At 37.5% G+C, this 13,987-nt stretch overlaps 1 protein-coding gene and 1 pseudogene across 1 annotated transcript in view; both read right to left on the bottom strand.

Moving 5' to 3' along the window:
* Positions 1-13,987, bottom strand: part of SEMA3E (semaphorin 3E) — a 285,375-nt gene that overhangs the window by 42,359 nt on the left and 229,029 nt on the right. Inside the window, exons 6-10 of the mRNA XM_017523091.2 lie at positions 6,767-6,886; positions 5,501-5,643; positions 4,299-4,413; positions 3,811-3,880; positions 954-1,098 (exon numbers count right to left, since the gene is read on the bottom strand). Of these exons, the coding sequence (XP_017378580.1) occupies positions 954-1,098; positions 3,811-3,880; positions 4,299-4,413; positions 5,501-5,643; positions 6,767-6,886 (593 nt within the window). The remainder of the gene's footprint in view (positions 1-953; positions 1,099-3,810; positions 3,881-4,298; positions 4,414-5,500; positions 5,644-6,766; positions 6,887-13,987) is intronic.
* The window catches only part of LOC108300333, an 8,405-nt pseudogene continuing 2,370 nt past the window's right edge, over positions 7,953-13,987 (bottom strand).

Genomic DNA, 13,987 nt, shown 5'->3' with positions numbered 1-13,987 from the left:
ATCTCTCCCCAACTCCCCACACCCTGCTGTCCTTCCCCTATTTCCCCCCAACAGACCCCTGTGTGTGATGCTCCCCTCCCTGTGTCCATGTGTTCTCACTGTTCAACGCCCGCCTATGAGTGAGAACATGTGGTGTTTGATTTTCTGTTCTTGTGTCAGCTTGCTGAGAATGATGGTTTCCAGGTTAGGACACGAACTCACCGTTTCTTATGGCTGCATAGTACTCCATGGTGTATATGTGTCACATTTTCCCTGTCCAGTCTATCATCGATTGGCATTTGGGTTGGTTCCAGGTCTTTGCTATTGTAAACTGAGCTGCAATGAACATTTGTGCGCATGTGTCCTTATAGTAGAATGATTTATAATCCTTTGGATATATACCCAGTAATGGGATTGCTGGGTCAAATGGAATTTCTATTTCTAGGTCTTTGAGGAATCGCTACACTGTCTTCCACAATGGTTGAACTAATTTACACTCCCACCAACAGTGTTAAAGTGTTCCTATTTCTCCATATCCTCTCCAGCATCTATTGTCTCCAGATTTTTTAATGATCGCCATTCTAACTGGTGTGAGATGGTATTTCAATGTAGCTTTGATTTGCATTTCTCTAATGACCAGTGATGATGAACGTTTTTCATATGTTTGTTGGCCTCATGTACAAGTACTTTTAAAAATTAAATTTTAATTGCTGTTACTTAGCCAAAATGTTGATAATAAATATATTTTGTAATGCTACTTTGTCTATTATACATTCTTTTTATTAAATAACAAGCATAAAACTTGAGATCTGAAATATTTCTTTACTACACGCACTTTTCACCAAGCATATTTTTAGGTTTAGAATTCCTTAATTGTTTAATTACAAAGTCTTGTAAAGCACATGAAACAGTGAACAAAATATTACCAAAAGAGTCCTTAAAATAAGAATTATTTGTTACATAAATAAACTTACAGAACCAGGCCTGGGATAAGGGACTTTTCCTTCATAGACTGACCAGTGGTATTCAGGTCCTTCCTTATGTGCATAGGGTCCGTTGAAGACTGCCCGAATGCTAGACATATGATAGACACATATAGCATGCCCTCGAAAAACATTACTGAAAATACAAAACAGATAATTATTATTCTGGAACTAACTAGCAGGTCACTTAGCTGAACACTCCAGCCTACAAAGAGAAGAGTCAAGTCTTTTGGGTAAAGTAGTTGTAATTTCTTTAAGCAAAAAATATTCTAGATATGTTAACTATTGCAATATTTCAAATTTTGAAACTCTAAAACTTAACATTTTCTTAATTGCCTACTTAATACAGCTAAAAATGGCACTGTTAGAATGACAAAAATAATGTTACTTCACTTATTTTAAAAGCTGGTATTGTGTTTTATATTTTTTTGTTAAGGGAGATCTGGCCTTCTTATTAACAAAGACTTATTCCCAAGTTGAATTACTCATTTAGGTATTATCTCCTTTTACGTTGTTCTATCTTCAAAGTAGACAGTGTTTTCTCACTCATTATGCAGTTACTATTGCTACAAATTTTATTAAGATGTATTAAATTTATTAATGTATGTGACTTCAAGAACAATTTAAAGTCTTATGAAAATTTAAGCCTTTTTTTTTCCATTTTTTAGCTGGGTTCATATAGACATTAATATGCTTGTATATTTCTTCCTCCAGGCACCAAAAAGTATCTATAGTAAAAAGATTACTGGACTGCATATGTTAAGCATGAGAAAATTTCATTGTATAAAAATTAGGTCTCTCATCTCCAGAATTAACAGCAAGCAAAATAATTTTCTTGATTAAAATTTCTACTTGACAGGATAAAGGCAGTAGTTGACTAACTATGGCAAGCTTCATTGAAGGCATTTGTAATCAGAGTCTACAAAAGAACATTTTAAAAGATTATTTTTAAAACAGTCTGGCCATATTTCTTAATTTAGCATGAACTGAATGAATTTTAATGTTATCAGATTCTCTGTATTTTAAGAATCCAAATAACTAATGTTTGTGAAAGTGTTTTGCAAAATTCAAAGTTCCACATAAAGTTTCCTACATTCTGAGACACCTGTAAAACAGAAGTTATATTACTGTCCTACAGCACCAATTTACAGATCTTATAACACACCTTGAAGCAATTGGAAATGCCTAGGATACAGGGAACACTTGAGATAGTCTCCTAACTGAAGTAGTAGCACACCTTTGATCACCATTCTGCAAATATCAATCCTTATGTCAGGTAACAGCTGGGAAGCTTTTGTTCTCAGATTTATATAAATTAAACAGTCAAAACAGAAATTACAGTAGAAAATCATGTGTTATGTTTGATTTCTCAGAAAGAGCCCTTATGCTATGATTTAGGAAAACAGCTTATAATCTGATCTTATTAACCCATAGAAAAACTATACCGATTATTCCATGGCTTAAATTTATCATATAAATCCACTGAATTATCAGGCAATGTATGAATTATTCACAGCATAAGAAATGAGTTGAAGCTTAAAAAGTTAAGTATTCTCCATGTACTGTGATCACTACCAACTTACATTAACTATTTTTCTTTGCATCAAAGAATAATTGATAGACAAATTGTTTCCATGTTTCTCTGTTGAAGGAAAGGTCTCTTTGCAACAGCAGGGTTCTTGTCTAAAGAGATGTATTATATTCTTGTCTAAAATAAGCATTAAAAACCACCTGCTGAAAAATAAAAAACTAAAGCTGTGTGGAAAGACCCCACATAAACACAGTATACATAATTATGTGGCAGTTTATGGCTTATACAAAGTAAAAGAGAAATTCAGTAATATTATTCTGACCCTGTCAAGATAACTGAGGTATATTCTTCTTTATTTTTTACCCTAGTCATTTCACCTACACTATACCTTATCTAGAAAGATACTCAGGAAATTGTGTATATAACCTTATAACAAAAACTGATTCTAATATTTTTATTTGTGTATCAAAACACAGGAAATAATATTTTACCCATTTTTATAGCACTTTGCCGTGGTACAAAATACAAAAACATAAAAGGGAAAACAAAAGATTATGTATCTTAAACTTGAGCAGCAAATTTAAAAGATAGAGAGCAAATGATGAACATGTGTTCACTGTGAATCAACATAGGAGCAGGAAAAGCAGAATAAAGGAGTGAGAAGAGTGATCTGGGATTAAGAAATCAAGGAACTTTTCTTGGATATGGCAATTGATAAGTATTGGAGAACTGATTTAAATCAGTATTGGAGAAGAAAGTCATTTCAAGCAAGATAAGTGAATAAATAAAAACATAGTAATGGAAACTAGCAAAGCAGACACTGACTGGCATCTGTCAAGGCATTATCTTCTCAAAACCAGACCATCAGTGAACTCAGAGGGAAAATATCCAGAGGTGAGTGAGTAACAGCTGATATAGAAGCCTGAAGGCCTGGCTTGGAAAACTTTATATGATGAATAAAGAAATTATCCTAGACTTTTACAGTAATAACACATTGTAAGAACTGATATCTTATGAACTGTATGTGGGAAAAACAATCACTGTGTTCTAGATTAGAGAGTGAAGAGATTAGGATACTAAGCACAGGGGGATTCTGGGTACTACACTAAAACAGGATTTGGATTGAGATTGAGCTTTGGAAAATGAAAGTACATTTGCAAACATTGGAGAATAAAGATCAACTGGTGACTTATAAAGAATAGAAAATGAGAACAGCAACTGGGTTCACAGTCTTTCAAGTTACATATACCAAGAAGGAAGAGTCCAGTGAGGTATCTCTTGATTTATATTGTTTTACTGACTGTATAAATTTCTCACCTGGTAGTGTTAAAGAGTCCAAATATCACTGGATTCTTATGATCTCTGGTAGGTAGCAAGAAAATGTCCTCTGAAAAATTAAAGACCATTCCATCACTTAGTATTGTTACCTCTCTTTACATGCAAAGAAAATGTGTTGACATAAATTTGTTTAGAACCCAATATAGATGTATATTTTCATATACAATCATACAACCATGACCAAGTCTTAACAGAGCCAATCCTTCAGCTGCTCTGGGTGGCCTTGAGCTGAACAACAGGAAGGAACCAGACACTGACTCTAAGCAAACAAGATGAGCCTATTTTTGTTCTTGCAATTTCTTTTCCCCCAGCATGTGGGCCTGGCCAAAATGAAAAGAACAGAGACTTGCTCTGTGTTAGATAGAGGTCAAATACACAGAAAGCAAGTTTTCTATTTGTCCTAGAGGTAAAGTTACAAAGAAGCATATACACAAAAGAGCAAATTTAATTCACCTAAAAACATTTACCTAATTCATCAAAATATGTGTCAATTCTATTTGTTCCCGGTACTGAGCAAACCAGTCTGGCTTTTAGGAAAGTGCTCCACTTATTCACCAGTATTCTCTGCCCTCCTATATCATTCTGTGAAAAACAAAAGGAGGTAAATAGGTACCCTAAAGAATTTTGACCAATCACAGATTTTGTGTTATTAAACATGCAGATGCTAAGCGTTATGACTTTTTTATTTAACTAGGAAAATTTGACATAATTCTCAAGTAATGTCAAACATGCAATTCCCCACAATTTTTCTTTTGTTTTTGTGTCTTCATTCTGCCTTGTCAGTGTGCTTGCACCCTGATATATTAAATATATTTTGCAGATATTAAACAATATTAAAACAGAAATATCTTCCAAATATAATAGTGGAGAGATACAGTAATCATGATTATTACTTTATTTGTAAACAGTCTGCCTCTCTCAGAAATATAGAAGCATCCCTTTCTTTTCTTCCTTTAACAAAGGAAAAAAGCTTTCAAGAAAGTTTGAAATACACACACACACACACACACACACACACACACACACACACAATGTCTATACTATACATGTATATACATATAGACATACACCACACACACAATATACATATATGCATATATTTAAATATGTGTAAATTTATTCTTAAACATCTTATTATGTTAAATGCCAAGGTAACTTTACATTTGTTAATTTTATTAGATTAGTTCAATATATGTTGCTACTCCTACTGGTTTTAAATGGTCCCAAACAACCTCTCTAAATATTCAATAAACCAGAGATGGCTTTTTAAAATAACCCTAACCAACCAAATTATTCAAACATAGCTATGTATATTATTTGTACTGTGTACTAAAGGAACAAAAAAGATTTTCATTAAACTCATTAAGAAAAATAAAGTTCAAACTTCTGCATGGGAAGAGGAATAGTCTAATTATAGACTATTTCTTCTTGGTATAGCTTCAAAAACGGGGAAAATCATACAAAATACAAGTTTCTTTTAAGATACATCTTTTACTAGATATGAGATGTAGAGGTTGGTATAGTAAATATCAATGGTAGACAGTCTATAGAATTCTAGAATTCTATAGAGTACTGGAAGATATTTAAAAGTAGAAACTTACTGTAAACTTAATAAAGGCCTGACCATAAATTGTGAGATAAGCAAGCATAATGAGAGAGAAAGTCTCACCACACAGAGCCGCCCCACCCTGGCATAAATTGTGTGGGCATTGTCTTCTGCCTCCAGTGCCTTTTCAGTAAAAAAGAAATATACTTTGTTGTCATCTCTGTCTTCATTGTCAGGAATCATGTATGAACCTACAAATTTTGGTTCTATAGGAACAAAATATAGGAGAGAAAGTGAAACAGATATTACAGCAAAATGCTAATAAGTTATTCCAATAAATTATATATCATCTGAATCCTTCAGTTTAACTTGCATTATTTCATAAAAGAAATATTTTTATTGAATTTTTTTAAACATGATGAAGAAATCTCTACTTTATTTGCATATTAACAGCCATTTTAGAAATATTACAAGAATATTTAATTGGAAAATAAAAGAATCCAGGAGAAAAGAACAATTTCAAACAACATGCAATGCGAACTTAAAATGCATTCAGGAACAGATTGTGAGCACGGTGAAGACAATCTATAAATTTCTTCCCATTGTAGGTAAAAATGAAATCTACGTATAAGTAACATATTAAATAAATAAAGTCACAATAAATAAATGTCTTATTATTTATTTTAATTCATAAATTATCTACAAGTAGAGCACACAGATCATTTTAATTTCAAAGTAGAAAATTTATATTACATTTTTCTGACTGTAGTCCAAGAAATTTGAATAAATGATCTTTGATATGGTATGTAAAACACGTGAAAGGTATCATCAATAATGACTATGCATTTTAAAGCTTAATAAAAATGTGGAAAGTGATTAAAATGCTCACCATAAAACAATATTCTAGCACCTACATATACCTGTGTGCTAAAACAGAAAACTTACTTCTTACAAAGAATTCTGTATCAATGAATGTCTAGTGACTCTCTTAGAGTTTTGTCTCTAAAGTGCAATGCAATCCTATTAAAACAAGCAAAGTAGGGCAATCGATTCATCAAAAATTATAACAATTGATAAAAGTGGACAAAAAAGCTTATTGGATATGGACTTTTCACTTTTCATACATTTGTTTTATTTTCCTTATTTAAATACTGATTTCTAAGCATTGCTCAAAAGGCATACTGATTTTATAATTAAGCCAATCAATTTTGATAGAAAATTATATACACATATCATATACGATATTTTAAAGAATATTGCTAGTAAAGCATCCTGAAATTTGTAAAAGAATTGTATTTGTATTTTCATTATTATCGAAATGGCAACATTTTCCATAGGTTTTAAAGTTGGTTTCAATCCTAATTCACATTCTCTTCTCCTCATCCTTACCGTTCAATAGACGCTCATCATCATGCTCAGTGCGGATATGGGACAGTCGTCCCATGCTGCGGAAGATCGAAGCATCTCTGATCCAGTAGTCACTGTAGAGTCCAGTAAACAATTCAGTACCTACACGGAGCATCAGTAAAAGAGAAGTCAGTATTTGTTTCTGGATTCGAAGACAAGGTATAAGTCACAATTATATTAAACACATTCATATCTATAATATGTATTTTATGATATTAATACTATCATTGTTAGGCGCATGGATGGTACAGTAAGACTCCCAGGATTTGAGTCCAGAGTCTGTCACTTACTAAGTGTGAACTTAGGTAAGTTTTTAAGTTCCCTGTGCCTCAGTTTCCTCATTTACAAATAAGAAAAGGAATTGCATTCAGTAAGGTAGTTAAGAGTAAAGCACTTGGAAGAATAGCTGGTAAATATTAAGACCTATATGAGATTTTGGTAAATACCCTGGCTTCATATATTTTCCTAGACTTCTTTTAACCTTCATATCATCAGGGCTTTATCATTATTATTGTTATTGTGATGATTACAGGTTTTACATGTCAGTCAGCTAATTGAAATTGTTCTTGTAACAAGATATTCCTATCATTAATATGATTTTAGTGTGGGAACAACAAAGTCAAACAAAGGTGATATAATCCAATCAGTTATCATTCAATTTGTAAATTTGTGGCTCAGTCAGATAGGAAGAATATAAAAAGCGCTCAGAATTTAATCCGTCAACATGATTGAATGAAGTTAGCTGCAACACGTGGTGGCAGTCATAGACTTAAAATCAGACTGAGAAATTATGCAATGTACACAGGGTCTCAGGAAATAACCCTGTCTTTTGAGTCAGAAAAAGGACATTAAAATAACTTACGGGAAAGTATAACTTGAACCCCAGAACTATCAAGAGCTCTGAAGCAGAGGGACTTATAATCTTTTCCCAAAACTCACTTTTTATTTTGTTTGTTTATAGGAGAGATTTGAAGAAATATTATAACATATAAAAACTACATAAAGTCTTAATTTCCACTCTTACAGTGGTAGATTTGATATAAAGCATAATAAAAAACTTTTTAAATCCAGAATACACAAAGTACTCCACAATTTGATCACTAAATCATTAGTTGATAAGCGAACCTCACACAACAGCTTCATGTCAGCCAAGGCCACAAACACCATGTGCCACACATGTGAACAGACAGATTGACATGTTAAAAACACAACATCAGTGCATGTTGGGGATTCCTGGTGCCAGAAACATGGGTGACGGGAGGGCAGAACTAGTCCTTAGCAGCTTCCTCCTCCTCTATTTTAGCTGAGGCACTCTCTCAGGCTTTGGCCAACACACAGAGCTTGATCTCCACGCCCATGGCTTTGGCCAGGGGCGGCGGCACGACACTGCCAAACTGCCGGTGCTTGTCCAGGATGTTGCCAAAGGGCCGGGAAGCCCTGGGAGCGGGTGCACTCCCGCACACTCACCATGCGGTGTTGCTCGGTGGAGCACGTGGCCCTGCTTGCCCATGGGCTCGGGGTTGGTGACGGCTGCGCTGAAGAAGCCGCCCCACTCGAGCCTTCCGTAGAGGCCAGCCCAGGGGTTGTGCGGGTTCCCAGTGTGGGGCAGGCACCAGGGAATGAGGATGTTGAGCTGCCTAGCTGCAGGGTCGCAGGCTTTGCGGCTTCCACACAGGAGCAGACGCCACGGAGGGCCCCGGAGCTGCTGCGACCGTCCCACCTGTCGCGGTGGGTTACCGCAGCTTCCGGGCCATGGTGCCGCCCGAGAGCCGCACTTCGATGCTGGGTACATCTCGCCAGTCTGAGCCGGGGGCCAAGGGGATGTGCCGCATGCGGGCGGCCACCAATGCACTCACGTCCTTACAGAGGTGGTCCCTGAGGATGGGCTGGTGCTGGGTGCCCCGGAGCTGCCTCTGGAACCGGGACGGAGGCTCCCCATTGCAGGAGCTCTCCAGCGCCGAGGCTCCGTCCCGCACCCCCGGCGGGTCAGACGTCGTGTCTCGCGTCGTGACGGTCCGGAAAGGACCCGAGCTCAACCTGGTTATGTTGCTCACGATCTCCTTGTCGCCCACCACCACGCTCAGCGGGCAGGCCTGGGGCGCGAACACATGCAGTGGCTCCGGGAACAGGGGGAGCTTCTCTCCAGGGGCCGCGGCCAGGATGATGGTCCGCCTCCGCGTCTGGGCCACGCCACACCGACGGGCCTGCGGCACGCCAAAGGTGCACTGACCCCCATGCGGACCCGGCAGCGGAGGCTGAGCTTCAGAACCGCGGAGCGCTTGAAGGAGACAAAGTTCCCGACCTTCTCCAGGAGGAAGAACCGGGGCCGGTAGCAGTCACAGTAGCTGAGGAAGGAGACCACCAGGGAGGTTTTGAACTTGGAGTCGGTGCGCGAGTTGCACCGGTTCCTGCCGCTGAAGCCCTGGAGGGCGGCCCGCACAGAGGTCTCCACGTCTCCCTTCCGGGGCAGCCGCTGGCCGCGGGAGTGGGTGGTCTCCCCAGCCACTACCAGCTTCAGCAGGACGGTGCAGTCCTCTGTGAACACCGTGGAGCCGGGGTTGTTCAGCCGGAACGCCTGGGCTGTGGGGTCCCACATCCTGATGGCCCACAGCGCCTCAGAGATGCCTGCCTGGTGGAACCCCTCCGACAACCCCCCGCAGCCAGAAAACACGTACGGGGTCCGCAGCTTGGGCAGCTTGATCACGGACTCCGGCTCGCTCTGCTCACAGGCTTGGGACTTGGGCTTGCCCTTTCCTTTGTTTCCACGGCTACGAGCATGGTTGGGAGGACCTTCAAAGCTTTTGCTCCTCGCGTTATAGGCCTCAAGGAAGTAGAAGCGGTTGGGGCCGCCCATGGAATACTCCTGGACACACTCGGGCAGGTCCTCCCCGCACCCCACGGTGCAGCGGCCCTGCACGGCCTTGGCGTCCACCACGGCCTCCTCATCGCTCCGGCGGAGCAGGTTGATGTCTGCACGGCAGCTCGCCGGGGTGCACTTTGCGTGTTCTCCGGCCTGTAGAACTTGTTGAGCCGGATCTTGATGTCAGTCTCATTGGGCCTGCCGTTGCTCTTCTTGGGACAGAAGATCTCTTTGATCCGGCCGATTCGGTAGGGCCCAGGGGCGACCAGGCTGCTGCCTTTGATGTAGTCGGAGTACTTCCAGTAGTGCTCTGGGTACAGGTCCTCGTCCACGGGCTCCTTCCGTGGGCGTTTCACAGGGCTGGACAGCTTGATGTTGAATGAAGGCCTCAGGGGGCAGACACACGCCGTCACCGACTCGGTACAAGATGCCGTTCTTGGTGGCTGAGTAGTAGAGGACCCGGCTGCCCACGTCTTCGAGCTGCTCCAGGACTCCGGGGATTTCTTTTTGCCTCATCTCAGCCAGACGGGCACAGCTCACACAGAACTTGAACTTGTTGTCCTCTGTTGGCTGGGTTTTCGGAGGGGACTCGAATCTCACGTAGTCGTGGTCGTATCATACCTGGTAGAAGTAGGTCTTCCCATCGTTCCCCTCCAGCAGGTACTCGGGACCCATGCCTCCCTCCATGGCCCAGTTTTCAGAGGGGGCCTTGTAGATGACCCTCACTTTGCTGTGGATGTATGAAAGCTGCATGTCCTCACATTCGTCCACCAGGAACAGTGTGCCCACTAGTTGGACTGGGAGGATATCCTGGCCATACCCAGCTCAGTTGTCCTGTCCTGGGCAAAAATCTCTGGTCAAGAAACAAATGATAACAGCAGGTTGCTGGAAGCTGCAACCTCAAAGCAGAGTGGTAAAATGATTTTCTTACTGAGAGACAAATAACTTTGGTCTAGCTCTAAAACAGATGTGATTATTATATTACATGTTACTAATGCTTTTTTGCTTAGTGTGGAATGTGTAAGCATATGATATTTAAAGTGCTTTAAAGGTTAAGAGATTTCAAAATTAATTATATTTCCAACTTAATATATCTAATTATGTAATGAATTTTATAATTGCAATTATTAAAATTGCAGGTATAAGAATTAGACCAAATATATAAACAGGATTTAAGGGATCTTGAGTACTTTATTTATAAATCTTATTTAATAGAACTTTTAAAATTGTTTCATTATTCATGAAGAGTTTTTTTCCCCCAGGGTAAAGTTTTTAAAGCTTTAGAAAACTTTAAAAGAGTAAACATATTTGAATGATTTAACATTTGAGAAAATTATCAATTAAATTATACATATGGTAATTTATAAGGAAGCTTATTTTCAATTTGCATTAACTATTAATTTTTTTAAAGTAAAGATGATTGCATTTGTTATACAAAATTTAGAATAATAAGATACAAATCAAACTCAAAGATTAAAAAAAAATAAGCTTTGGAAGTACTACTATAATAGTCTTTTTTATTTTAAAAAGATTAATTCTAATTAGTTTTCCTCTGTTCACAAAATCCTCTGTGCATGCTTAAAGCACTCTATGAGATACAAATGAATACAATCTATGGTTTCCAAAAAAGAATTCATTTTAAACTATGTATTCTGTATGAGAAAGGGAGGAAAAAGTAAATGTGGCAGAGTGTTAACAATTGATGAATCGAGGCAAATGGTATACAGGTGTTAATTTTACTTTTCTTTCAACTTTTCTTTGTATTTGAAAATTTTTCAGATAACAGAATTTTTAAAAAGATATATTTGTTGAGTTCATCTAGTATATTCAACTTACGCTAAGTGAAATGTATGATGTAAGGAAAATAACAAGACTAAAAAATGATTATTTAAATCTGGACTTAACATATAATTTGGCAGAGAATAGTTATGTCAGAACTCTTACTTAAGCATATCGTGTTATTTGATAATAGAAAGGGAAAACACTAACATAGTTTATATCAAAGTCAGTTAATTAGTGCTGCCTTCCCTAGAAATTTTATGTCTATGTTTGAAGAAGTACTATTTTGAGACCAAATGAACTCAATGGTTAGGAATATGACCTGTTACCTGGAATTCAGTCTGAACTATTTGAACATGGATAAAAGAGAGTCACCAAAAGGACTTTGGAATCATCAAGTCTATGGCATAAATAACCAAGTTGACCCTTAAAAAAATTGACTATTAACACGTGTGGCTTTCTCTGAAATATATTTGTTTTTAATTATTATAGTTGAATTATGTGCCCCAAACCAAATATAAAGGCTATTTTCTTAAATGGTTGTAAATATAATTTATTTTGCTAATGTGGGCTGTGCTGAATTTTTAATGTATAATTGGTATAAAGATTAGATTTCTTTAAAATCATGAGTTTTCTATTCCTTAAGTTTTTAATATTTGATTTTTATTTCTTAAAGTGTTTTAGACTTTGATAACTGAAAATATTGTTATGGGAAAATAATATTTTTATTAATACACATCAATTTTAATGTATTTATTCTAATGTGGAACATTGTTTCAAAATTACGTTTTAACCAGTCATAAAATTAACAAACAAGTACTCATTGGAGCCGCTAGATGGCAGCACTGTGATACTAGATAATACCATATCCAGGGAGGATTATCTGCAAAGAGAAAAAATGAGATATTCCCAATTTTACCCAATTTCCCATTTTGCACTCAGGACAAAGATAATTGTGAGCAATTCTCATGACACAATATGAACTGTATGACAAATTTCAAAGAAACTATAGACGTGCTAAAAACTATAAGCAACATAAATAGAAACAAATGTATTTCTGTTGGAAATGTTAGATTTTCCTCAGAAGGGAGAGATTTTCCTTTCATATCCTCATGTCAAAGTAAACTTTTAAAAAATTCATTGTAATGGATAATAATTATATTTGACAAAATACTTTCATAGGAAAATTAGAAAAGAATGGCTACATATTGGTGAAAAATAAATAATAATGATAATAAAGCTTTAGGTAAAATAATGCCTAATAGTAATTAAATAAGCAAAAATACTGGGGATTTTTATAATTTTTAATACAATTTATAGTAAATACACAGTCTCTAATTACATTTATTTTAACTATTTGGTATCAGAAAGTTTGTGAATCAATACATTGATCTTTTACGGGATGCAAAAATAACATCTAGATAAATCATATTTTCATGGATTAAAATAGAAAAATGTTTTATAAGAAGACTAAAATATGTTTTAGGGCTTCAATGATAACCGCCGAACTACTCAAGGATTTAGCTTTCCATGTCTATGGAAACGAGCGAGTTTAACTTCTTGTCACACTTAACAATAGTCTCTATATAGAGAAAAAAGAATAGTAGAAATAGTTCTGCAGTGGCAATCTGGCATGCTAATTCCCTAGCTCAAAATCTGCCGGTTGATGACCACAAACTTCAAAATCTCAAGGTCTCAGTTATCTGTAGAATCAAAGAGACTTCCATGTAATTCCCAGAACCTGCCAAGCTTTTATGTTCTCTCCGCTCTTTGGCTTAGAATTCCATCCCTCTCTTCTCACCTCCCCTTCCTTTTGCCTGGTTATTTCTCTTTAACCCACTTTTTCTATGATGTCATGTCTGGCCAAACTTTTGTTAGTGTAGTGGTTCCTAGTGCCGCCGTAGCTCTGGTACCCATTTCTATACTACTGCTTGTCTGACTATATATTGACTGACTCCTTATGTGTTTGAAATGATGCCTCATTAATGTCTGAAATACAGAAAATGCTCAATAAATATCTGTTGAATCAATGAATGGCTTAATGTGAGTTAATAATTAAATATATCAGAAGCTCTTTTCAGGTGTTTAAAAAAGGCTGTGAAATGCAATCAGGGCCAGGTGTGGTGACCCTCGCCTATAATCCCAACACTGTGCAGCGCAGCCTGGAGGGTTGCTTGAGTTCAGATGTTCAAGATTGGCCTGGGCAACATAAAGAGACCCCATCTCTACAATAATAATAATAATAAAGGAGCTGGGCATGGGGACCTGCACCTGTGGTCCCAGCTACTCAGGAGGCTGAGGTGGGAGAATCACTTCAGCCTAGCAGGTAGAAGCTACAGTGAGCTATGACTGTACTACTGCACTCCAGCCTCAGCAGCAGAGCCAGACCCTGCCTCAAAACAGAGAAAAGAAACATTCAGGGTAAGATTCTAATTTTTAAAAACTGTTTCAGAGAGAAATTATCAAAATAAAGAAAAAGCTATTAGGAATTTATATGGAGAACAAATTTGAATTTTTGTTCTCAGAGGGCCTTATTTATTAATTTTTTTTTTTTTTTTTTTTTG

The sequence above is a fragment of the Cebus imitator genome, unplaced genomic scaffold, assembly GCF_001604975.1.
Source record: "Cebus imitator isolate Cc_AM_T3 unplaced genomic scaffold, Cebus_imitator-1.0 Scaffold26, whole genome shotgun sequence".
Lineage (NCBI taxonomy): Eukaryota > Metazoa > Chordata > Mammalia > Primates > Cebidae > Cebus > Cebus imitator.
The sequence above is the reverse complement of the archived record's forward strand: the minus strand, read 5'-3'. Positions and strand labels throughout refer to the sequence as shown.